At 36.5% G+C, this 22,989-nt stretch overlaps 2 protein-coding genes across 5 annotated transcripts in view; both read left to right on the plus strand.

Moving 5' to 3' along the window:
- Nucleotides 1-4,628, plus strand: part of ABCA5 (ATP binding cassette subfamily A member 5) — a 67,825-nt gene extending 63,197 nt beyond the window's left edge. For all 4 annotated transcript variants that reach the window (XM_044389095.3, XM_048225835.2, XM_026512359.4 and 1 more), the window contains 4 exons: nucleotides 1,056-1,205; nucleotides 1,587-1,666; nucleotides 2,650-2,705; nucleotides 3,651-4,628. In XM_044389095.3, coding sequence (XP_044245030.3) covers nucleotides 1,056-1,205; nucleotides 1,587-1,666; nucleotides 2,650-2,705; nucleotides 3,651-3,758 — 394 coding nt within the window. In that variant the 3' untranslated portion in view covers nucleotides 3,759-4,628. The remainder of the gene's footprint in view (nucleotides 1-1,055; nucleotides 1,206-1,586; nucleotides 1,667-2,649; nucleotides 2,706-3,650) is intronic.
- Nucleotides 4,629-7,460: 2,832 nt separating this feature from the next.
- The window catches only part of LOC113265664 (ATP-binding cassette sub-family A member 10-like), a 67,209-nt gene continuing 51,680 nt past the window's right edge, over nucleotides 7,461-22,989 (plus strand). Inside the window, 4 exon segments of the mRNA XM_057318210.1 lie at nucleotides 7,461-16,603; nucleotides 18,086-18,231; nucleotides 22,213-22,377; nucleotides 22,703-22,834. Of these exon segments, the coding sequence (XP_057174193.1) occupies nucleotides 18,204-18,231; nucleotides 22,213-22,377; nucleotides 22,703-22,834 (325 nt within the window). The 5' untranslated portion in view covers nucleotides 7,461-16,603; nucleotides 18,086-18,203.

Consider the following 22,989-nt stretch of genomic DNA (forward strand, 5'->3'; position numbering starts at 1 on the left):
GGGGGGTTGGGGAGTTGAGGTGGGTTTTGAATAATCATTTCAAAAACTTACAATCATAAATTTAAATGCAAAAAAAAGTGTCTTTACTTGAGTTTTGACTGTTAGCTTTCTGTAGAATTACTTGGAAATATGTAAGTTTATTTCTAAGAAATGGCTAGCTACTTTGCAATTGTCATTAGTTTAATGGTTCAACAACTTGTAATGTTGTTTTCGTGCATATTTGTTATTTTAAAAAATTGCTCAGCATTATATTGGGTTGTAATCCAAAGTATAAAATAAATACACTCATAATTCAAGTTCATACTCCTATGAATAAATGGTTGAATAAATAAAATAAATGTGGGAGGAGAGCAAATTTTCCTTACGGAAAGATTCCAAATGGTATATGTAGATACTGCTCCCTCTGGGAAGGGAGGGTAATCCTCCACTTCCTAAGTATAGTCTGAATTTAGCCAGTCTCTTCCAGTGTGTAGAAAGAGGGCGATAGTAACTTCACAGAAGAGCGGTGTCGTGTGGATGTTGTGTACCCCTGATAGGATGTGATAGGAAAGGTGCTTCAGCTCTCTAGCATTTCCTCCAAAACCCCTAACCCCAGTCTAATGAGAAAACTGTCAGACTACTCCAAATTGAGAGACGTTCTACCAAAACACTTGACCAGTTCCTAAAACTATCAAAGGCAAAAAAAGAAGGAAAGAGTGAGAAGCTGTCACAGACCTGTGGGACTAAGTGCAGTATATATCCTGGGTAGATCCTGGAACAGAAAAAGGACATTAGTGAAAAACTGGTGAAACCCAAATAAACTCAAATATAAAGTTAATAGTAATATACCAGTGTTGGTTTCTTAATTTTGACAAATGTGCTATGGTTATATAAGATCATAATATTAGGGAAACTGAAACTGGGTGAGGGGTATATGGAGACTCTCTGTATTATGTTTGCAACTTCTCTATACGTTTAAAAGTATCCCATCAAACATTTAATTAAATCATCCTTTGAGAAATCATTCTTTGAAACTGTCATTTTATGTCTGAGCTTTCTTTTAAAAATCACTACAGATGTATTGGGACCGTCCAGCATCTGAAGAGTAAATTTGGAAAAGGCTACTTTTTGGAAATAAAGTTAAAGGACTGGATAGAAAACCTAGAAGTAGACCGCCTTCAAAGAGAAATTCAGTATATTTTCCCAAATGCAAGCCGTCAGGAGAGGTAAAGATTTTAAAAATTTAGTTATATTTTTTGTTAGAGCAGTAATCATAAAAATTGGTTATTGCATTAAGAATTAGAAAAAAAAAGGTCTGTTAATATCACCAGTATTGGACTAAGTCTGATGACTGGAGTTTTGTATCTAATTTAGTGTTAGATATTACAATATTCAATAGTATTTAAACTTTGGAAAGTTCTCATATCAGTAGTAATGAGAGGGTTGTTTTGCATGGAAATATCTTAAGATTTAAAACAATTCTTTTCTAAATATGTATCAAAATGAGTTGTTGGAGTTTAATTTTGAACTTTAAATGAAGTTTGAACTTTAGCTTTAGAACATATTAGTAATCATTTTTAAATTTTTCTATATTTATCTGTTTCCAGTTTTTCTTCTATTTTGGCTTATAAGATTCCTAAGGAAGATGTTCCAGCCCTTTCACAATCTTTTTCTAAGCTAGAAGAAGGTAAGACTTGAAAAACATTGTAAAGTAGCTTTCAATTTATAAAAGAATTTTATTTAAAAGTTTAGAAATTGAGACTGTTTATTGTGGAAGCTATTGTGAGATAAATATTAACATTGTAGAGGTTTGGTAGGTCAGCTATATTGTAGCATAAACCTTTTACTATTTTAGTTGACATCACCATGGTTTTTCACATTGCATCTGTGAGAAAGTTCGGTTTAATTAGCGCTCAGTGGTTCTTCCAGAAGTGAGAACATTGAGTTTCCAGCACCTTCACTTTGTATGAGGCCCTAGAAGTAGCAATGGTAGCAAAACTTCAGTGGCAGCAGGAGAGAGGAGAGGAAAATTCATAGTGTAGGCATGTGCACATTCCTAAAAGCTTAAAGAAGCTTATAGAAACTTGACGTTTTTTAAAATAAATGGTTGGTAGGATAAAGATACCCTGGTAGCAGGTGGTGAGAGGTAAGCTCCTGGATGGAACAGGTATTCATATAGAAGTTGTTTTATGGAATTTCTAAACTATGAAACAACCTAATAATGCTTGGGGAGAATTTCACTTCAGGAATGAAAAGAAAGCCAGAAAATTTGATGTTCGATTAGACTGCAAAAGGATCTGAAATGAATATAAAAAAGTAGATGGACATAGGAGCTATATCCAAAATCTAGTTCAAGAAGTTCAGAGCAGGCTGTAATAGAAATTGGAGAAGGGGAGATAGGGAGCAGGGAGCCAAAGAAGTCATGAGAAAAGGACGGATGAGGGTAAACAGGGAGATGCTTGGAAAAGGCGAGGTGAGGCGAGTAACACTGCAGGTAGGGTGCCTCAGGGAACCGAGATAGAGGAAAGTAACATGTTTTGGCAGCTTCAAATTTAAATAAGTTGATTACAGATTTCTTTTTTTTAAAACAGGTTGTTAGCCACTTAGTTACTGCTGTTTTTATTCTTTAGAAATATTAATGAGTAAAATATTGTTTTCATATTTTAATAGCTAAACATACTTTTGCCATTGAAGAATATAGCTTTTCTCAAGCAACGCTGGAACAGGTACTATAAAGTTAAATTTTTAAAAATTCTTTTATGGAAGAAAGTGTCTGATATCTAATTGTTTAGATTTATTTATTTATTTTTAAAGATTTATTTATTCGAGAGAGAATGTGTGGAGTGAGAGAAGGTGCTGAGGGAGGGGGAGAAGGGAAGCAGACTCCCCGCTGAGCACAGAGTCATGCAGGGCTCCATCTTACAATGCCGAGATCATGACCTGAGCTGAAACCAAGAGTTGGAAGCTTAACCGACTGAGCTGCCAAGACACCCCTAATTATTTCTATTTATGTTGGAGAGGGGGGGTGTTTATGAACCAGAGACAAATTGTTATACAATATGCCTAAACTTTGTATAATTTTAAACAACTTTAGGCTGTCCATCTGCTTATTTTGAAAAGTTCAGTATTGTTTGTTTAGTAAAGAAAAATGGGTGTTGGGGCGCCTGGGTGGCTCAGTTGTTAAGCGTCTGCCTTCGGCTCAGGGCGTGATCCCAGAGTCCTGGGATCGAGCTCCACATCAGGCTCCTCCGCTGGGAGCCTGCTTCTTCCTCTCCTACTCCCCCTGCCTGTGTTCCCTCTCTCACTCGCTCTCTCTCTGTCAAATAAATAAATAAAATCTTAAAAAAAAAAAAAAAAGAAAAGAAAAATGGGTGCTGTTGACGTTATTTCATGTATCTGAAATTACATTGCTTAAATTTTTATAAATTATTTTTTATGACTGCTACTTACATGTATTAATCAAAAAACAATCTGTTAATCCTCATAGCATTCATCTTTGTATGTGATTAAAGGAGTTATTCTGTTTAAATAATATTAATGCCAGTATATCTCTTGATAGTTGAATGGTTAATGTATGTAGATGTAGCCTTACACTGTTTCTGATTTAATTAAAAATTCTTTGAGATAATTACAATACAGAATACTGTATTCATTTATCTACTCTCATTTAGGTTTTTGTAGAGCTCACTAAAGAACAAGAGGAAGAAGATAACAGTTGTGGAACTTTAAACAGCACACTTTGGTGGGAAAGAACACAGGAAGACAGAGTAGTGTTTTGAAGCCGTTCAGTCTGCTTACTGAATTTCTTCCTTTATTTTAACTCTGGTTTAAAAGGTATATTATTTGGTAACTGGAGAACCATGAAAGCACTTGGGATTTTCCTAAGTTCCTTGATGGAAATGCTGTGGTTTTGTGTTTTGCTTTTCTTTGAATAAAACTTGTGTATAAATAATTGAAACTGCATGTTTGTACATGAAGTATATTGAACTGCAGTCTGTATGTGAGGTCGAATATTTACTTTTTTATCTTTCAAAAACAGTGCTCTTAAATTTATGATTTAAAGAAATAGTGATAGAATAATTTTATCTTTAATGATTATCTTTATTTTTAAATTTATACCATCTTGTTACGTAAGTATGTGATATCCCAGTCTAAATAAAAAGAACTAATACATAAATAATATACAGAAAAGAAACATAAAGAAAAAGTTTCTTGCTTCTCCTTTTAATATCTAAAGAAACTGAGTGGAAGTTGTCATCCCAGAAAGCAACAAACACCAGGTAGTCTCCGTGCAGATAGAGGTTTGCGGGAGGTGATATCCGTTAGATGGCACTCATTTATCATCATAAATGAAATGAGACCTTGTTCTATTAGGTGATGTTAGACACAAGTGACTTAGGTCTTTGAAGAAACATTTCTTTTGCTTACAATAAAATTCACAGGTGTTTTAATTATAATTAAAGGGGCAATTTGTCTGGAGTCTTATTATGTAATAGCCTGATTGCGGTTAGAATGACATCCTCTACACAGTTGGAAGAATCGGCCATACCTTTTCCTGTACCCCTCATGGAATATATAAATTTTTTTGTCATCTTTCTCCCAAAGGGCACATTATATTTTATTATAGAATAAAATAATTTGTTGGGTAATCATTTTTGTTGGTAAACTTTATTATTTAAATCTCTTCCTTTATAGAGTTTTAAAGTTTATCTGTGTAGATTTACTTAGTAACTCACCTCAGATTCACTTTGGAACATGGTGGGAGATAAATAAGCCTTGGGGGGTTAAGGATTAGAAGTAAACTATACATAATTCACTATAATGAGAAAGCAGAATTTTACTCTGTCAGAGTTGAAGTAAGGTTATGATTAATGTAATCTTGGAAATACTTCCTTGTCGAACCCATGTGGGGACTGTAGGTATAATGTAGTATAAATAATACCAGCTGACATTCTATTTCAGCCATATGAATGAAAGTATTAACTTGCAAAGACAAATATGTTGGGAATGTGATTATTGCATTTTAAAGAGTCTAAAAAAACAACAGAATTTGGTACTGAGTTACTTTAACTAGCCGAATCCTTTACTGAAATACTGTTAACTCTTTAACTTAAATAAACTTAGTGAACTTTTAACACTACTGTGTAATAAAACATCTGTGATTTTAGGCTCTAGCAGCTGATTTAAAATAGTATTCCTTTCTGAGCCCAAGGTCCATGACTTATACTTTCCCCATTGTTTTGGCAATTGCTGTACACATTCCTAAAGATACCTGCTTTTCTGGCTATCTCTGATAGCTTGTCAGAGATAATCTGACGTAATCTATCACTCATCTAAATGAGCTGTTTTATGGTCTCTGCTGGATTTTACAGCCCACAGCTAAGTTATTTCTCCTTGTAAGATTTAGTTGGCACTAGTTTTTCATGGTCTGTCAGCAGCTGACAGCCGCTTGCCTCATAATACCAAGCTTTTGGATTCTTCACCTGAGAATCTCACTTTTACATCTTTAGTAAAAGTTGTAACTTTTACTGAGCTTTAGTACTGCATAATGAATACAACCCAAGATGCATCTGAAAGAAAATCTTTACCTCTGTAGATAATTAAATAGCACATTGCATTTTCTAAAGCAACTCACAGCTAAATGGTGCTGTAAATTTAGATACCTTTCAGTATCGAGTATTCATATAAATACCCAGGGGCTTCTTTTTTGGGTTATGTCTTCATAGCCGTGTATTGCCTGGAGCACTTAAACTTGGGGTAAGAAACAAAGTGATCTCTAGTTTGCTGGGACAGTCACAACAAGGTAGTTTCTTAGGACCTGACCATACTGAGGAAAATGTGTTATTTTATTTTTTTTTAAGATTTTATTTATTTATTTGACAGAGAGAGACAGCCAGCAAGAGAGGGAACACAAGCAGGGGGAGTGGGAGAGGAAGAAGCAGGCTCCCAGCGGAGGAGCCTGATGTGGGGCTCGATCCCAGGACCCTGGGATCACACCCTGAGCCGAAGGCAGACGCTTAACGACTGAGCCACCCAGGCACCCGCGAAAATGTGTTATTTTAAATAGACCATCACTAACCGAGAACATTACCTGCTTCTGCACGTAGAATTCCCACGTTTGCTGTACATCTGTGAACGTGTGACCAACGTAAAGGGAAGTGCAAGTTGAGGTTATGCTGAGTAGTTGTAATCATGTTCTTATCCATTATGTTTGTTCAGTTACTTTACTGTTGTGCTGTTGTAAGCATTTTTTTAAAAAGGACATTTGAATCATTTTTTTTAGTTTTTACATAGAGTGAATATATTTTGATTATGAATTAAATTATATGTGGGAGTATTCCCTTTTTCACAGTAGTAAAATCTTTCTTATTCAAAAATACAAGTTTTTAGAGTTTTTACTTAAATTCCAGAAGTATAATTTAACTAATACTTAGGAAAGCAAGAGTAATTGGGGTGAATAAAAGGAGACAGAAAGTCAAATAGGAAGTTTATCTTTATTTACAGTGGACAGTTCATGTTTTTGAACACATTTTATTTCAGAATGTCTTAAATTACTGATCTTAACATTTTTCCTATGCCAATAATAAATATAAATACATTATGCAAAAGTTGGAAAAAACAGCATCACCTAGTTTATGCTTTCCATCTATGATCAAATTTTAAAAGTAAAGCCTGGATTTTACTGAGTGACTCTGGTTACTGACTGATAAGGTAAACCTCTGTCTGCAGCTGTTAGGAACCAAGCAGGTGGTATCAATGAAAACACTATGATGAGTGTACTTTACATTTCACTTTGTGGGCTCTTAATTTTTTTTTTGAGTGTGTTTTCAATAGAGAACAACAAAAGGCTGTAGGTTTTCTTTAAAAACAGTTTTCTTTTAAATTGACACAAACAACCTTAAATCTTTTTGATTTTAATCATTAAAATATTTTTAGAGTAATTTAATTCAGACCATTTCAGTAACAATCTTTTAAAAGCGGTGGGTTCTTTGGATAGAAAGATGACTATCCATTTTGGGCCTGTAAGATCTTACAATCTAGTAGGAGGAAGATCAACACTTATGTAACTCTAATAGCACAGATCCTTTGCTAGTCATTGGAGCACAGTTAATTCTGCTTAGGGTAGGTGTTGTCCTTGTTTTTATTGCTGTTCTGTTGGTCATACATTTCATTCTGATTGTACTCTGAGTTTGATGAGATACCATTCTGTATTTTCATTGTAGCACATAAAAAGGCATTATTTTTTGAAAAATAGGAATGCTGCTCTTTAATGTATTTTTAATATTGCTAACATCCATTTTTCATTTTCTCTTCCGAAAGAACATCTTACATACAGTGAAAGAATTCTCAGGTGAATAATTTTTATATCAGCTATTTTTCTAAGGTAAAAGTTTACTTATTTCTTATTCATAATGTGTTATGTAAGTAATTCTCAATGCTACTCTTTAAGAAAAATAAATATTATTAATAAGCTTTAAGAACTGAAAATTTAAGATAGCCTTTCATTTTGTATACCAAAATAGATTTTTTTTATTTAGTGTTGATAAATGAATAATGAGTGACTCATTAAAAATGAAGAAAAAACCTGGCACTAAGAATGTTAGTAATTATTTTTTTAGTCTCTGTTGGGAGTTTTCAAGTACAGAGGGAACATTGACAGTTACTTGTGTTTTCATTCACATTTATAATTTAAGCTTAAACAAGGTATTCTTGTACATCTTTTTATCTCAATTCTGTTTTGTGAAAATATAAAGCAACTATTTTCTTTTTCATTTTATTACATTTAACAGAGTAAATTATTCCCAAATGCTTAACACTGCTTATATATTTATCAGTTTCCTTAGAATTTTTGAATAACTTTGATTCTCCCACTTAGACAAGATTTTAAACTTAATGGACAAATTCTTCCCACGAACCTAAGATATGCATGCAAATCTAGTCCCCTTTTAAAAGTAAGCAAGTAAACTTAATTTCAAGCAACTCAAAAATGGACAACATGCACAAAACTACATGATTAGAAGGCTTGGTCCCACACATGCATAAATGCAGGATTCAAAAGAAGTGTCAATATAATAATTTGAACTAATTTTTATTTTAGCATCTCTACACCTATATCTGCCCAGGGTATACATTTACCAATAAAAGGGCCATCTCAGGTCACCAAAGTTTACCTCTTGATAACTAGAAATTAAGACATGGATGGTGGTTAGGTTGTTCATTTAATGATTGAAACGAATCATGGACTATCTATGAAGTAAATGAAATGCTAATATGAGCATAAAATCTGGATCTACCTTCAAAGAGTTAACTGGCAGCTGTTCAGGTGGTCCTTCTTTTATTTCCAAGCTTTGACTTTGAGCTTTCAGCTGTGCCTTAACTAAGTTTCAGGTTTTTGCAACCCAATTATTTTTCTCTACAACAAGATATCACTTAAGTTTTATTGTTAGTTTTCATTGAAATTTATGATAAGGTTTTTCAAGTTCTGTGTCTTGACTATAGTGTACCTTTCTCAGTTAAACACTAGCTAAATGAATCCCTCACTTTGGTTGCAATTTTATTTTCCTTTTTGTTTTGTAGTTCTTATATGTGCATTAACCATAATACTGTGGTCATTTTACTAACAGAATGACATCATTGTTTTGGATCAGTTTATCTAATTCTTATCTATTAATATAAAATCTACCACATAGTAGGAGAAGATACCGTGAAAGCTGATTCTCTTGTTTAAGTATTGGCTAGTAGCTTTTTTCACCAAATTATTCTTATTGTGTAATGATTATGTAGTTGATATTTGTTTGTTCACTCATCCAACAAGGGTTAAGTCATAAAATAACTTGGCCAGAGTTATGCGGGATTTGCTCAGGGAAGAAAGGGGCTTTCCCACACAGCTGCAGGACCTCGCCACATCTACCCCAGGAGCTAGGACAGTATACATAGGATTGGATTCTGAGGGTACTTGATGAAGTGGTGCTAAACAAAGTTAGATAAGAAAGAATATTTGGGAGCACTCTTTGGGCATACAGGATTTTTAACACCCTGGCAAGAACCCCAGGAGGTGTGAACATGCTGCTAAGAGGAGCTTTTCCTAGAAGCGTAAAAAAAGCAGTGGCCCATACGATGTCACAAATGCCAAAAAGCCATGGTACGTGATGGAAAAGGAGTGAAAAGATTCAGAAAATTGGGTATGCATGAGGTTTACTATGAGATTGGAGAATACAGTAGAGGGTTAAATTAAAAGCAACAAGGAATGTGCTAGTGAGGGGCACACCAACATCACTCTAAAGGTTAGTGGAAACTGTCCTATGAGCTGATGGTGTGCAGTCATTACATCACTAGGCACACAAATAGCAATGTCTTGGGAAGTTTACATGGTATCTGTCCCCCAGACCTCCTCCAAAGGGATCTCTGGCCATTAACCCAGGTAAATGTACACTGGGAAAAGGGGAATGCCCAAATATTTTAAAGTCTATTGGACACAGGATAGAAGTTGATACAGAGACCCAAAGCATTGTCATGGCCCCTGTGTCACAGATGGGGCATTTGAGGGCCAGGTAATAAATAAAATCCTGGCCTAGATCCAGTTCATAGTCTACTAGTCTGTAGATCCATCTGGTGTTCATGTCTAGTCTCTGAATATATACTTGGATTAGACTTGAGAGTTGGCATAACTTGCACACATTTCCCTGGCTTGTTTAAGAACTATTATAATAGGTGTATTTGTTTCCTAAGGCTGCCATAACAAAGGTACCACAAGTTGAGTTGCTTAAAATAACAAATTTTATTCTCTCAGTCTGGAGGCCAGAAGTCCACATTCAAGGTGTTGGCAGGGTTGGATCCTTCTTGGGGGCTCAGAGGGAGAGTCAGTTCCATGCCTCTTTTCTAGCTTATGGTAGTTGCTCAAAATCCTTGGAGTTCCCTAGCTAGCAGTTGCATAACTCCAATCTTGTCACATGGCCATCTTCCTTGTGAGTCTATCTTGGTGTGTGTTCCCTTCTAAGGGCACCTGTCGTTTCAGATTGAGGACTCAACCTACTCCAATATGACCTCATCTTAACTAGTTACATCTGCAAAGACCCTACTTAGAAATAGGTCTCAGAAGAGAGGAATTTTGAGGGGAAAGGGACACTATTCAACCTAGTACAGTGGGGAAGACCAAATGGGAGCCTCTAAAACTGCCCTCTTCTCGGCCAGGATAAGAAATAAAAACAATATTTCATTCTGGGAGTAGGGGATGGAGAGAGAATCAAAGAAATTAAAGATACAGGTAGAAGTGGCCTTTATTACATCTCCATTTTAATATACTAATCTTGCCCCTGCAAAAACCAGATTTGGCAAGATGATAATCTACAGCAAACTCAACCAAATAGTAGCTCTTACTTAGCACCCTAGCCAGATTAATGCTGTTTTGCAAGAGCAGATTAAGAATAGTTTCTGTCATATGGGATTCAACCATTGATTTACTCGATGAATGCTTTTTCTATTCCACTCAGAATCAGGAAGATTTTGCATTAATATGGAGTGGTCGAAAGTGTACGTTTCAGTCTTGCCCTAAGGTTAGTCTAGAGTTCTCCCACCTTCAGCATATTCCAAAGAGACATGGATCAGCTGGATATCCCAAAGAACATGGCACTGTTTACTCTTGACATCAGACAAGAAGTGGTTAGTATTATTGGAGGCCTTGGTGATATGTTTTGCTGCAGAGGGGATATAGCAAAATGCAACACAAATAATGCTCTACTGGAGAATAACTTTTTCTCATTTCCCCTTTACTGTCCAACATATACTGGATTTTTTGTTACAGTTTTGCACAAAGATGATTTATGATTGTTTAATGCCAAGTATCTTAACCGTGGCTCTATTGATATTTGGACTGGATCCTTGTTTGCGGTATGTGCTGGGGGTGGGGTGGGAGGCTGCCCTGTGCTATGTAGGATATTCAGCAGCATCCCTGGCCTCTTCCTGTTAAATGCCAGTAGCACAGTAAAAACAATGCTTCGGTTTTGTCAAATGAGAACATTGATCTAATGCATGGATTTGGGTTGAAAGTAGATTGAGTTCGTTTACCCAAAATTTTCATTGGAAAAGTTGTCTTTAACACTATTCTGTGGTTTTTCCACACACAGGTAATGCTTCATACTCTGTGTTCAAGGGAAGTGGGTTCCTGGTTCTGGTTCAGTCCGATCGAATTAATAGACACATCTTTTCAATTCTAATTTTTTTTTCTTCTAAAAAATTATTATTAAAGTATAGTTGACATACAATGTTATATTAGTTTCAGGTGTTAAAGTCTAATTTTTAAAACAAACATTCAGGGTTTTATAGAGTATCTGCAAACTTACTCTGAAGGTCTTTGTGTGCATAATGAAGTTTTCTCAGTGCTATTTTGAGTTACTCTTAGATTTTGATTATTTTGTGATTTATTACATATTAAGTTGTTTATCTGCTATTCTTAACCCATTTTTAATGAGGTTCCCAATTTAGGACTTTATTTTGAGGGAGGTGGCACCCCCATTTTTAAGCCTACATTATGAATATTAGAAATTAGTTCCCGAGATGAACATAATTATCTCTGAAGACAGTATGGCAGATCCACACATTGGTATAGCTTTGCTTACATTTTGAAGTTCAAGGTAAGAAACTTTAAAGAAATTCTACAAATACTATCTGACTTTTTGGCCCTTATAATCATACGTATTGTTATTGTAAGATGCAAACCCAGGGTCTTCTCTGGGCCCTCATGGATGTTTTCATGCAGTTGAAGATACAAGGCCCATCTAACAGATCACTGAGGGAAAAAAGACGAGAACCAAGTTGCATAAAAAAGCCACTGAAAGTTTCATGGTCATTTTAGCCTAATTGAAAGTCAAAAGAATTTAGAATAATAATTTACAATTTAAATGCAGACTCTGTGCTGGGGAAGAATGAATCTCACATTGGAAATGTGGCAGGTTTTTTATTCAAAACCATTTTATCTCAAACTTCACAATTAAGGTCCAGTCTCCCTGCCCTTCCCCCCACCTCCCCCAGCTTGCCAGGTGAAAGCAGCACAGCATGGTAACTAACCTGCACAGATGGCTAGTAGAGACCCAGCAAGATGTGAACCCCTTCGACCACCAGATGGCAGCAGAAGGCTGTGCTTAAAGGGCATTTTCCCAGGACCAGAAATGGGTGGAGTAGGGCCCCCTGAGCCACGGCCAAAGAGCCCAAGTTGGAGCCAGCAAGGCAGTATGGGAAGCCTGAGGCTGAACTCCAGAGTCAAGTGGTCGTCCTTGTACTAGTTCATTTGCGAAGTAGTGAGGAGACAGCAGGGTTCACGATATCTGAACAAAGAACAGGAAATGAGGAATGAGCCAGAAGATAGTCCTAGCCATTCATCAAGTGGAAAAAGGCAGAATAGACAGAGGTTCGAAACGACAGGAAGTGTGTGGTAGACAGAGATTGAGGCTGGATTTTTAAATCCCTCCTGTTCATTTTAAGGAGACACAAAATCCAAAACTTTTCAGGTACTCTCCAAAAGGTGGGCAGGGAATCTTGTGTTATCTCTTATCTGGGAAGTAAATTTTATTGATAAGGATAAGTGGGAGGCAGATAGGCAGAGATGGTAAAAAGAAACTGCCCGAAAAGATGTTTTGGGATAACATTGTTAATAAAGATAATTACAGTCTCTAATCTGATTTTTACTTCTCACTTCGTTTCAAATAGTAAAACCAGTGATAACATATTTGAGAAAATTCATGTTTTCGATGATGATTCTCAGGTGGGCAAAAGCATCAAGATGAGTCAAAACAAAAGTGTCATTTTATTGGAGTATTTTTAAAGTAAGATAATTCCCACTGTTAGAAGAGACTTGATATGTTAAGAACTAAGCTTTAGAAATAGTAATCGCTAACAGTTATTGAGGGCTTACTCTGTGCAGGGCATTGTTCTGTTCTGTGCACTATATATAGATCAGTGGTTCTCTGACCAGCCACGTCAGAATCCACTGGGGATTGTTACAAGTGTAAATTCTCAGAACTACCAAATCAGAAACTCCATGAGTGGGGTCCACTTGTAATAGACATGGAAGACTATTAAAGTAAAACATACACAGTTTATTGAAGGATGTAGAAGTGAGCCAAATAAACAGAGTTTCATCATGTTGCAGGGGAGGGGAAATTCAACATTATGAAGAAGTGAATGCTCTTAAACTATCAATGCAAAAATATTTTGAGAGTGCACAACAAATGTAAAAATTCTTTTATTTTTAAATTTTTAATTTAAATTCAATATAGTTAACATATAGTGTGTTATTAGTTTCAGGGATAGAATTTAGTGATTCATCAGTTGCATATAAATATCACCCAGTGCTCATTCTGTCAAGTGCCCTCCTCAACGCCCATCACTGGTTATTCCATCCCCCCACCCACCTCCCCTCCAGCAACCCGGTTTGTTTCCTAGAGTTAAGAGTCTCTTATGGTTTACCTTCATCTCTGTTTTCATCTTATTTCCTTTCCTTCCCTGATGTTCATCTGTTTTGTCTCTTCAATTCCACATATGAGTGAAATCATATGGTATTTGTCTTTCTCTGACTTATTTTGTTCAGCATAATACCCTCTAGTTCCATCCACATCGTTGTAAATGGCAAGATTTCATTCTTTCTGATGGCTGAGTTATATTCTATTGTGTATGTATACCACCTCTTCTTTATTCATTCAACAAGTGTTAAAATTCTGAACTGGGTGTCTAGTTAGAGAAAAGACAAGACAGAGTGAGCCAAGTGTATTAGGAAGATAAATCATAAACTTGAGTTTTTACGTGCTAAAATGGAATAGATAGATCCAGTATAGGGAGGTCATGGCTGGAAACATAGATCTAGGATAAAGCTGAAAGGGTGGATATATTTATTAAGGGAAAGGTCAAAACTTGAAATAAAAAGTGCCAAGGGATATAAATAAACTGAGGATTGTTAGAAAAAGAGAAGTCAGGGAAGAGAACACTAACTTGTAACAGAGTTCCTAGCAGTGGGTCTCAACACTGTCAAATGCTTCAGAAAGGTTTAAAAAAACAGAAAATGCTACTGAAGATGTTGATGTCAAGATGTCGGAAGCTGTTGGCAAGCTTTGAGAGCTTAATTTCATTGGCATGGGTACCAGGGTAAGGAAAACTGTCAGATGGCCATCAGATGTAAAAATTGAGGTGCTGACTATGTACTGCCTATGTGTTTGTTATGGGTTCAATTGTATGCCTCAAAAAGATACGTTGAGGTCCCAACCCCTGGTACCTATGAATACGTTTTTATTTGAAAAATAGGGTCTTTAATAGACATAATCTCATACTGGAGGAGGGGTGGCCCCTAATCCAATATGACTGGTCTCCTTGTATAAGAAGATGTGACAAAACACACCCAGAGGGGACCACCACGTGATGATGGAGCAAAGACGAGGCATGTGAGGATGCTTGGTAAACACCGGGAGCCAGGAGAGAGCATGGCCCTAAGGATGATACCTTGATTTCAGACTACCAGCCTCTGGAACTATGAGAGAATAAATTTCTATTGTTTTAATGCATCCAGTTTGTGCTACCTTGTTACAGCACCCCCAAAAATCTAATACCATGGGGATTTGCACAGTGAATGTGAGATGAGCTAATATGTGAAGTTTATATGATTAAGTAGCTAGCATGTCTCAAAAAGGGGGGGAGGGGAGAAGATATTATATTAGAAGTCATAAAATAAAGAGGAAGCCGGATTTTAGGGTAGGTTATAAGACTGTGTTGAGAGATCGAGCAGTGGGATTGAGTTTAGCAAAGACTGGCCCAGTTTCCTCTGGGAAGTTCGCAGGAAGTAGAGACGGTGGGAAGGAAGCCTCCACCCAGTGGTCTCTGAGATTTCAGTAAAACGGTAAATTTATGTACTGAAACAGAAGTTCAGAAGTAGGGCTGAGGACCCAGGGAGAGTAGGAGGACAAAGGAGTAGATTAAAAGATCTGTGAAGTGTGCTGAGGAGGGCTGGCTTAATGTGACATGGGCCCCCACAAATCCAAGTTTGGAGGAGTTCAGCTTTGGGACCCAGAAGCAGTAATACCCAAGTATCAATGTGCAGAGGCTCCGAACAGAGAAGGTTCAGCCCCCATAATGCTTAGCAGAGGATTCTGTGTCACCTGTCCAAGCCGATGAGTGACAGGTTTGGAATGTAGGTCTCAGACTTCTAACCTTGTAAGCACTTCACTGCACCCTATTGGAGATTAAAATCCCTGAAATGACGGAAATAAATAAGCTTTTAAATTTAGTTATAAGAAAGTGTGTCTATGTATTATAATATGATTTTTGTTGTTTTTTTCCCACCCATATAAAATAAATCTCATCATTAATGTCTGGGATTGGAACCAGGTTAAATATTTGGTGGTGTTTTGTTCGTGGACTTGTACTTCTAATAGTGACTGGCAAAACGAGAGGAGAGATGTGACCCAAAACAAAGGAGAGGGATACAATTAAAGTCAATGACGATGTTTAAATCCATTTTCTTAGTGAAAATGGTAATCATTGAAATCGTCTCAGGGTGCTTCACTGGTTTTTCTGTCCTCTTTTGTGAATGGTTATTAACTCATGTATACATCTAGGAAATGTATTGATTACAGAAAAATCATGGAATGAGATTTTCAGGATTGATAAGCAGGGATTATTTAAAATTCTGGGAATGTCCCATTTATTTGCAGCTGAAAAAAAAGTAACATGATCATTAAAGTTTCACCATCTCGTCTGAACTATTAAACTATGAAAATGGGTATTAGATATTGTTTTGATTAATGTAATTTTCGTAGCGGTCGTTGAGAGCAAGGGACTTGGGGTCCAAACACTCTTCTGGACTCACATGTGGGATCTGCCTTTATTTGAACATCTGCAGATAACTTCCACCTGTAAGCCTCACTTTTCGAATCTGTAACATGGTTGTGACTATAGTATGGACTTCATAGGTTTACTTTCAGTAGTAAACAAGGAAATTCATGGTAAGCCCTTCCGTATACTTCCTAGTACACAGGATTCCGTCAGCACGAGGAGCCACCTAACTGAAGTTTAAGTTTTAGGTGAAGACTTCTTGTGTGAATTATTCTGATTTCTGAGATGATTGAGCTTCATTTTCCCTCTTTCTGCTCAACTCCCTTTCTTTTTAATCTGCTTTTTTTTTTTTTGACTTGGCTGTCTAATTTTTAATCATGAAAAGCTAATAAAGATTTACCCAACACCGTGGGTTTTTTTCTTCCACTTGGAATCTGATAGTTTTTTATGAATGCCAGAAAGACAGAACAATAAATACCACGTGCCAACCTTAGCCAACCATCCACAACTACACAGTCCCTGCAGAGTAATTGGACCAGAAAGATATGGGAAAAAACAAACAAACAAGCACAAACCAACTTAACAAATAAAGAACATTTGGCAGGCTTTTTACACACGGACTATGTCCTGTTTTCAGATGCCAAACTGAGTAAGAACAGTTTTAAGAGAGGCAAACATTTGCAGAAGAGCCCTTGAAGGAATCTTAGCTGTTCTCCCAGAAAAAAAGAAAACAGTGAATCAGAGGTACTTCTAAGTTCCTCACTCATTTTCCTGAGAGTCAAAGTTGTTTTTACCTTCCACTTTGCATAAGGTGAGTAAGACATAAAGTACATATAGCCAACGCCAAATATATAGATTGATATTGTTAAAATTATTATATTGTTCTGATATTTCTAAATTAATGTATGTTTTATATTGTAGACCTAATGAGTGATTTAATCTTTTAAACTCAGTTATCTAGTATTTTTAGTGTGATAGCAAAATGTAAGAGAGACTCAGAAGTGTGTACAAATATAATTAATGTTGGTCAGCTTTATACTTCTCTGGGTAGCCTTTTGAGAATTTGTAAGGTTTTAGTTCTTGGGAATGTGTAGGCATTAGGACAAGTTACTTTCCCCTGTGGCTTCTTTTTTCTTTTAAAATGTCTTTGTGGGTAGCTTTCTGAGCTGTTCAAACAGACCTGTATCGCCACAAGGTGAAGATGAATGTTTTGACTTAAAAACTTCCTGAAGTTAGAATTTAGAGATTATTTTGATATTTGGTCGCTTTGCCTTTTCTTTTGTCGAAAAAGAAAATAGAGCAAGTTCTCTGAACATTGTAATTTGTATATGACATCAACATTTATTCAAAAGAATTTGCGTAACCAGAGTTGTGATACCAAATCATCTCTGGAATTTCAAACTGAAAACAGAAGGACCCCTGTTACACATCGTGGTGATCTACAAACCAATTGCCTCGGTTGTATCCACTAGCATGTTTCTGGTGTTCATCTGCATCTGTCTGACATTCTTAGTTCAAAAAAGGGGATGCATGGGTTTAAGAGAAGAAATTAGCTCTTTGGGATTCTAATAATGACGATGATGTTATTCGACTTTGCTTTACTCAGTGGTACCTAGATATTAAATAAGCATGCAAAAATGTGCCAAAGTATAGAGTGCTCGTGGGCAATTCTCTGACAAAAAAAAACTGGGTATGGTTTTATTCCTGTTATACTCTCTCTCTCTTTTTTTTTTAAGACTTTATTTGAGAGAGAGAGAAGCCAGGGCAGGGGTGGGGCAGACACGGGTGGGCAGAGGGAGAGGGACAAGCAGACTCCCCTCTGAGCAAGGAGCCTAATACGGGACTCAATTCCAGGACTCCAAGATACTGACCTGAGCCAAAGGCAGATCCTTTACTGACTGAGCCACCCAGGTGCCCCTGTTATATTTCTTTTCTTAAACCAAGTAAAGGGCAAAGTGTTTTTTTGAATTCTAAACATTGCTAACATCTTACTCCCTGATTTACTTTATTGTAATGTCAAGATTTGGCAGAAAAAAGTTACTTTTGAGACAAAAGAGGAAAGACTTCCTACACCACCACCCTCATTACCCACAGCCATGAGAGCCTGGAGAGAAATACTGGCTGACAGGAGAGTTTACATTCATTAGTATTTTATACTCTCACAAAAACCCCTACTGCATGTGTTTCTGCAGTGTCACGTAAGGCATCAAGTTAGTGCATTTGAAGTTATGTTTTCAAAGTGTTCGGAAGCTTTTTTGTAACTGGACTTTTTGTTTTTGTTTTTTTCTTCTAGTTATTGCTGTACAATATTTTGTTTCACCCTCTCTCCATGAACAGGAGAAAATGATTAAAAAAGAGATAAGCATGTATCAACAAATTCAGGCTCTTTTATACAAGAATTTTCTTAAACAATGGAGAATGAAAAAAGAAAGCTTATTGGTATGGTTCACAATATTTTTCCGTATTTAGTAAATGAAAATCCATCATTTAATATTATGCTATTTTTATTGCTTTTTTATATTCACAAATTCCACAGGTTAGTTGATTTGGAGTTCTAAATACAGTATTTTGCAAATATTGCCGAATAAGATGTAAGATATATTGCAGAAAAGGGTACTACTTATGGCAAATTGACGAGTTTAACTAAAGAACTCAGGACAGCTCCTGAAAAACAAAGTAACATTTTATTGAATAGAACTCCAAATAATTACTCCATTTGGATCTTGTGGAGCCATTCTGATTTACTTTAAGCCAACTTCAGTGTTAGGGGGAAAAAATGAAATAGATTCTGAATGAGTAAATGACAGCACTCTACTGGGGACATTTTGATGAAGATTCTATTAATTGGGAGAGCTGGGTAACAAATTCTATGAGGAAAAATTAGGGAACTTTTTTTGGGATCTCTTTTCAAGACTGTGTTTTTTTGTAAACATAGATTGATTTTAGGGAGCCAGATTTCTGATTGTCAATATATTTGCATTCTGTTGAGTTCCTAGCATAAGGACATGGACATTAAGTATAAAGAGATTGGCTCTGTTTCCTTGAGATATGTCTGGGGCTGCCTTGGCCACCTTGAGGCTGTATTCTGTTTAAAAATAGTAACATTTCCATGGGAGCTAGCAGAGTTCACATCATTCTTTTCATACTCTGTGATAGCTCTTCAAGCAAATCAGTTTGAATATTTTAGCTGTTATGTTGATGGAGGGTACATTTATAATAATCACCCACGAGAATTTTAAAAGAACTTAACAAAAATGTTTTAAATCTGAAAATGTAGAAATACTGGTCCAATAGAGCCACATCCTATCCTATTCACCCACAACCCAGATTTGACAGTTGCTAGCTTCTTGCCATCTTTGCTTCATCTGTCTCTCCTCTTTCAAGGTATATGACACTTTACTGTCATACTTCAGCTAGAATCTACAAAAATTAAACACCTATTCTATATAACCACTAATACACTTCACAAAATTAGCTAAAATTGCATATGTAATTATCTCACTTCAAGTTCAGTTTCCTAAATTTCCTGGAAATTTTTTTTAAAGATTTATTTATTTATTTATTTATTTATTTATTTATTTGAGAGGGAGAATGAGAGCACGAGTGGGAGAGAGACTCTCCAGCAGACTGTCCTAAGTGCAGAGCCCCAAGTGAGGCTTGATCTCAGAACCCTGAGATCACGACTTGAGCCAAAACCAAGAATCAGGAGCTTAACTGGCTGCACCACCAGGTGCCCCTGAAAAATTCTTTTAAAGTTGGTTTTGATAAGCCCAGAACCAATGAGACCATCTCATATCTTGTTGAATATTCACGGTCTGTATTTATGTGATGATTCTTTCTTCATGCTGTCATTTAACTCATTCCTTCGCCTTCTTACATTTCTTTGAACAGAAAATTAGATTGAAAGACAGGATTAACTTCAGGTTGGACATTTTTGGCAGGAACATCTCAGATGTGATGCTAGGTACTTACATTACAGATGAGGGCATGCATTCAATAGTGGTTCACTATTGGGGTTGCTGTATTAGTGGGTTAAGATCAATGGATGCATTTGATATTATCTCAAAGTTGTATGTTTTTGAAATGGTGTTTTCTTTAAAGGATAGGTAGTAATTGGGGAAGGCAAAAATCAGAGAAATGAAGCTCAATGCTCGATGACAATACTCTCTGTCTTAAATTGTGTTTGAATGTTTCTTGATATCTGGACCACATTATAACTTGGCCCATTTTTCTTTTGTGTGCCGGAGGAATGGACAATAACATTGCTTCTAGGGCTATATTTGTGCGTCTTTCGGAACCCTTCAGAGCAACCCATCTTCCTGAGCAGCCTCCTCATGTCCTGGGATGCATGGATGAGTTTAATGACTCTGATCTGGTGGTGGCATATACCCCAGTCACTAACATGACACAGAGGATAATGGATAAGATGGCTTTGCCTTCCTTTATGAAAGGTGTATTGCCCAATCACCAGTGTTGCATTATTATGCAACCTGCACATGTTAAATGACGTTCATTTGCAAATTGAGTTTTTTTGCTCAGCCTATGTTTTGGTAGTTCCCTTATTCCACAGGCCATGGAGGGGGTTGATGTGGGGCTACAGGTGAGGGTAGGTGGGTGAGAAGTGATATAGAGACTTAACTGGGGGCTTTTTAAATCACATACCCCTCTTATTCTTGAAATCTATGCTGCTGTAGGTCATTATATTGTATGATGTGTAATCCAAAAAGTAAGGTTGGAATAGGAAAAAAAAAAGTTTGAACTCTATTCTAGATGATTTTGCCTTTTATTCCCTGACCACTTTCTTCTGTTTTGTGATTCTTCATAGCAGCTTCTTGATCCCTGACTTCTGCCCATCTCCCTTACCCATGCTGGCCATGTGCTCTGACTGACGTGTTCATTCTACCCTGATCTGGTTCTCCATGCCTCCCCCATTTGATCATTTTCCACATCTCTTTTTAACTTGGGAAGCCGTGCATGCTCTCTCCTGCTTTCCATCCTTGGAGTCCCATGGCTCATTGGAGTTTGTCCTTTTTGAATGTAAGCCCCCAATTCACCTGCCATGCCAGCCTGTTCTAATCACAGCTCCTCTCCTGTTGTATCATTCTACATTTGTCTGACTCATGCTGTTCAGCCCAAATACTCATGTTTTGCCCTTGACAGTATTTGTATACTGCCAGAGAAAATCAGTGAAATTAACATTGTCCTCATAAAAATGTCACAGCCTTATTCCATGTTTGGAAGGATGAATACTTTTGAAAAATGTGGCTACACAATGAAAATAAATACCTTTTCCTTCTTCATAGTAGACATTGTCCTGAGATTTAAATACTGCGTCAAAATTAATAAAAATCTTAGAACATAATACATGAAATTATAAAAAAGTCTTTAAAAAGGAGCTCATAAATTAGACTTCAGAGGTTTCCAAAGTTTCTATTAGTAATGGGTCAATTAACCACTTTTTGGGTGGATTACTTCTGCAGATTATGAACTCATCCATTATGAATGTTTTGAGCTCAATTCTAAGGAGTGTTCTTGACTCCAAAGAACCTGTAGGCGGACTGTAACTTCACTTGCGATTTTTGTACTCTGATTATTTTCATGCAATTTATTTCTACTGGCATAGTATTTTCATGTGATAGAAATTAGTGCTCTTGGTAAGAAAAAAAAAACCACTGAATTCTCAAGTATTTCCACTGATTATTTTAAATAGTTTTTCTTTTTAATTTTTTAATTACTTTAATCACCAGGGTAATAGCCACCCTCAACAGCTAAGCAATAAGAACTGAAGAAAAAGGAAAAGAGAGAGCTTTTGCTTTTATCCTAGCCACAGCTTCCTTCCCTACCATACATCCCATTTAAATTTGTGTGTATCTTTTTAGGATAATATGTACATACACATACACCTGATCGCATATATACACATATATATTCATATATGTATATAGGCACACAGATGCAGTTTCTTTACTGAAATGGGATCACACTAAAAAAATGCTACAAATTTTTTTTAAAGATTTATTTATTCATTTATTTAATTACTTTAGAGAGAGAGAGAACAGGGGGAGGGGCAGAGGGAGAGACGGAATCTCAAGCAGACTCCCCACAGAGCACAGGGCCCACGGCGGGGCTTAACCTCCCGACCCTGAGATCATGCACCTGAGCTGAAACCAAGAGTCGGACGCTCAAACTGACTGAGCCACCCAGGCGCCCCTGCAAATGGTTTTTGAAAGACACCTCATTTATATCTCTTCACGTATTTACATTGAGCCTAAAACAATAGAAAAGACTTTCAGTAGCTAATTTAGAGACACTTACTTAGGGATAGTATGTGACACCAATAAGCCTAAACAATTGGAACTTGGATTTGTGTTCTCTGGTGATGAGTTGATATGATTATTGATTTTATTTCATACATGGCAGGAAGAAGAATCATGAGGATTGTTGATAAAGAAATGATGGATACGGTACTTTCAGAAAACTGTCATGAAACTGTGGGAATTGTGTTTGATGACACTTTTTCATATCAGCTGAAGTTTAGTTGGGGACATGAAATCCCAAATGTGGAAGAAGACTCTGAACACACAGGTAACTATATAAGAACTGATTCAATCTTTTTTGCTACTTTATCAAATCCCCAGTTGGGAATGACTGATAGAAACGTTAATAAAATCAAGAAAATAAGTAGTGCAGTTTTTATTCCTCAACTTAGTGATCAGTCTTTACTATAGAATGAGTCCAATTATTTTGGCCACCATTCAATAATATGCTTCTTTCTTCCAGTTTTTCAGAATGTCTTAAAAATGCTCTAGATTGTATAATCATGGGCTCTGAACAGGCATGTAGATATTTCCACTTTAGAGCCAAAGTTAAGGTTTTAATTCCATTGATTGATTCCATTGCATAATGACAGGCATGTTTTTCTCCTTCCTTAAGGAACACTGTTGGGATACTGATGATAAAATTTTTTGTTATGTGACAAGATACTGGCAAAATGGGTCTGTGGCCTTTCAAACTGCAATTAATGCTGCAATTATAGAAGTAAGTGCCTAACTTAAGTCATCTATTTTATATTTTCTATACTTTCTTCCTATCTTCAGTCTCTCCCTCTCCCTCTACTTTGCCCCTATACTCTTAGGGGATTATGCTCTGCCCCTTATTCTCAGAGAAAAAAGAAACTGACGGGAATATCCCCACTTC

The sequence above is a fragment of the Ursus arctos genome, unplaced genomic scaffold (assembly GCF_023065955.2).
Source record: "Ursus arctos isolate Adak ecotype North America unplaced genomic scaffold, UrsArc2.0 scaffold_24, whole genome shotgun sequence".
Taxonomy (NCBI): Eukaryota; Metazoa; Chordata; class Mammalia; order Carnivora; family Ursidae; genus Ursus; species Ursus arctos.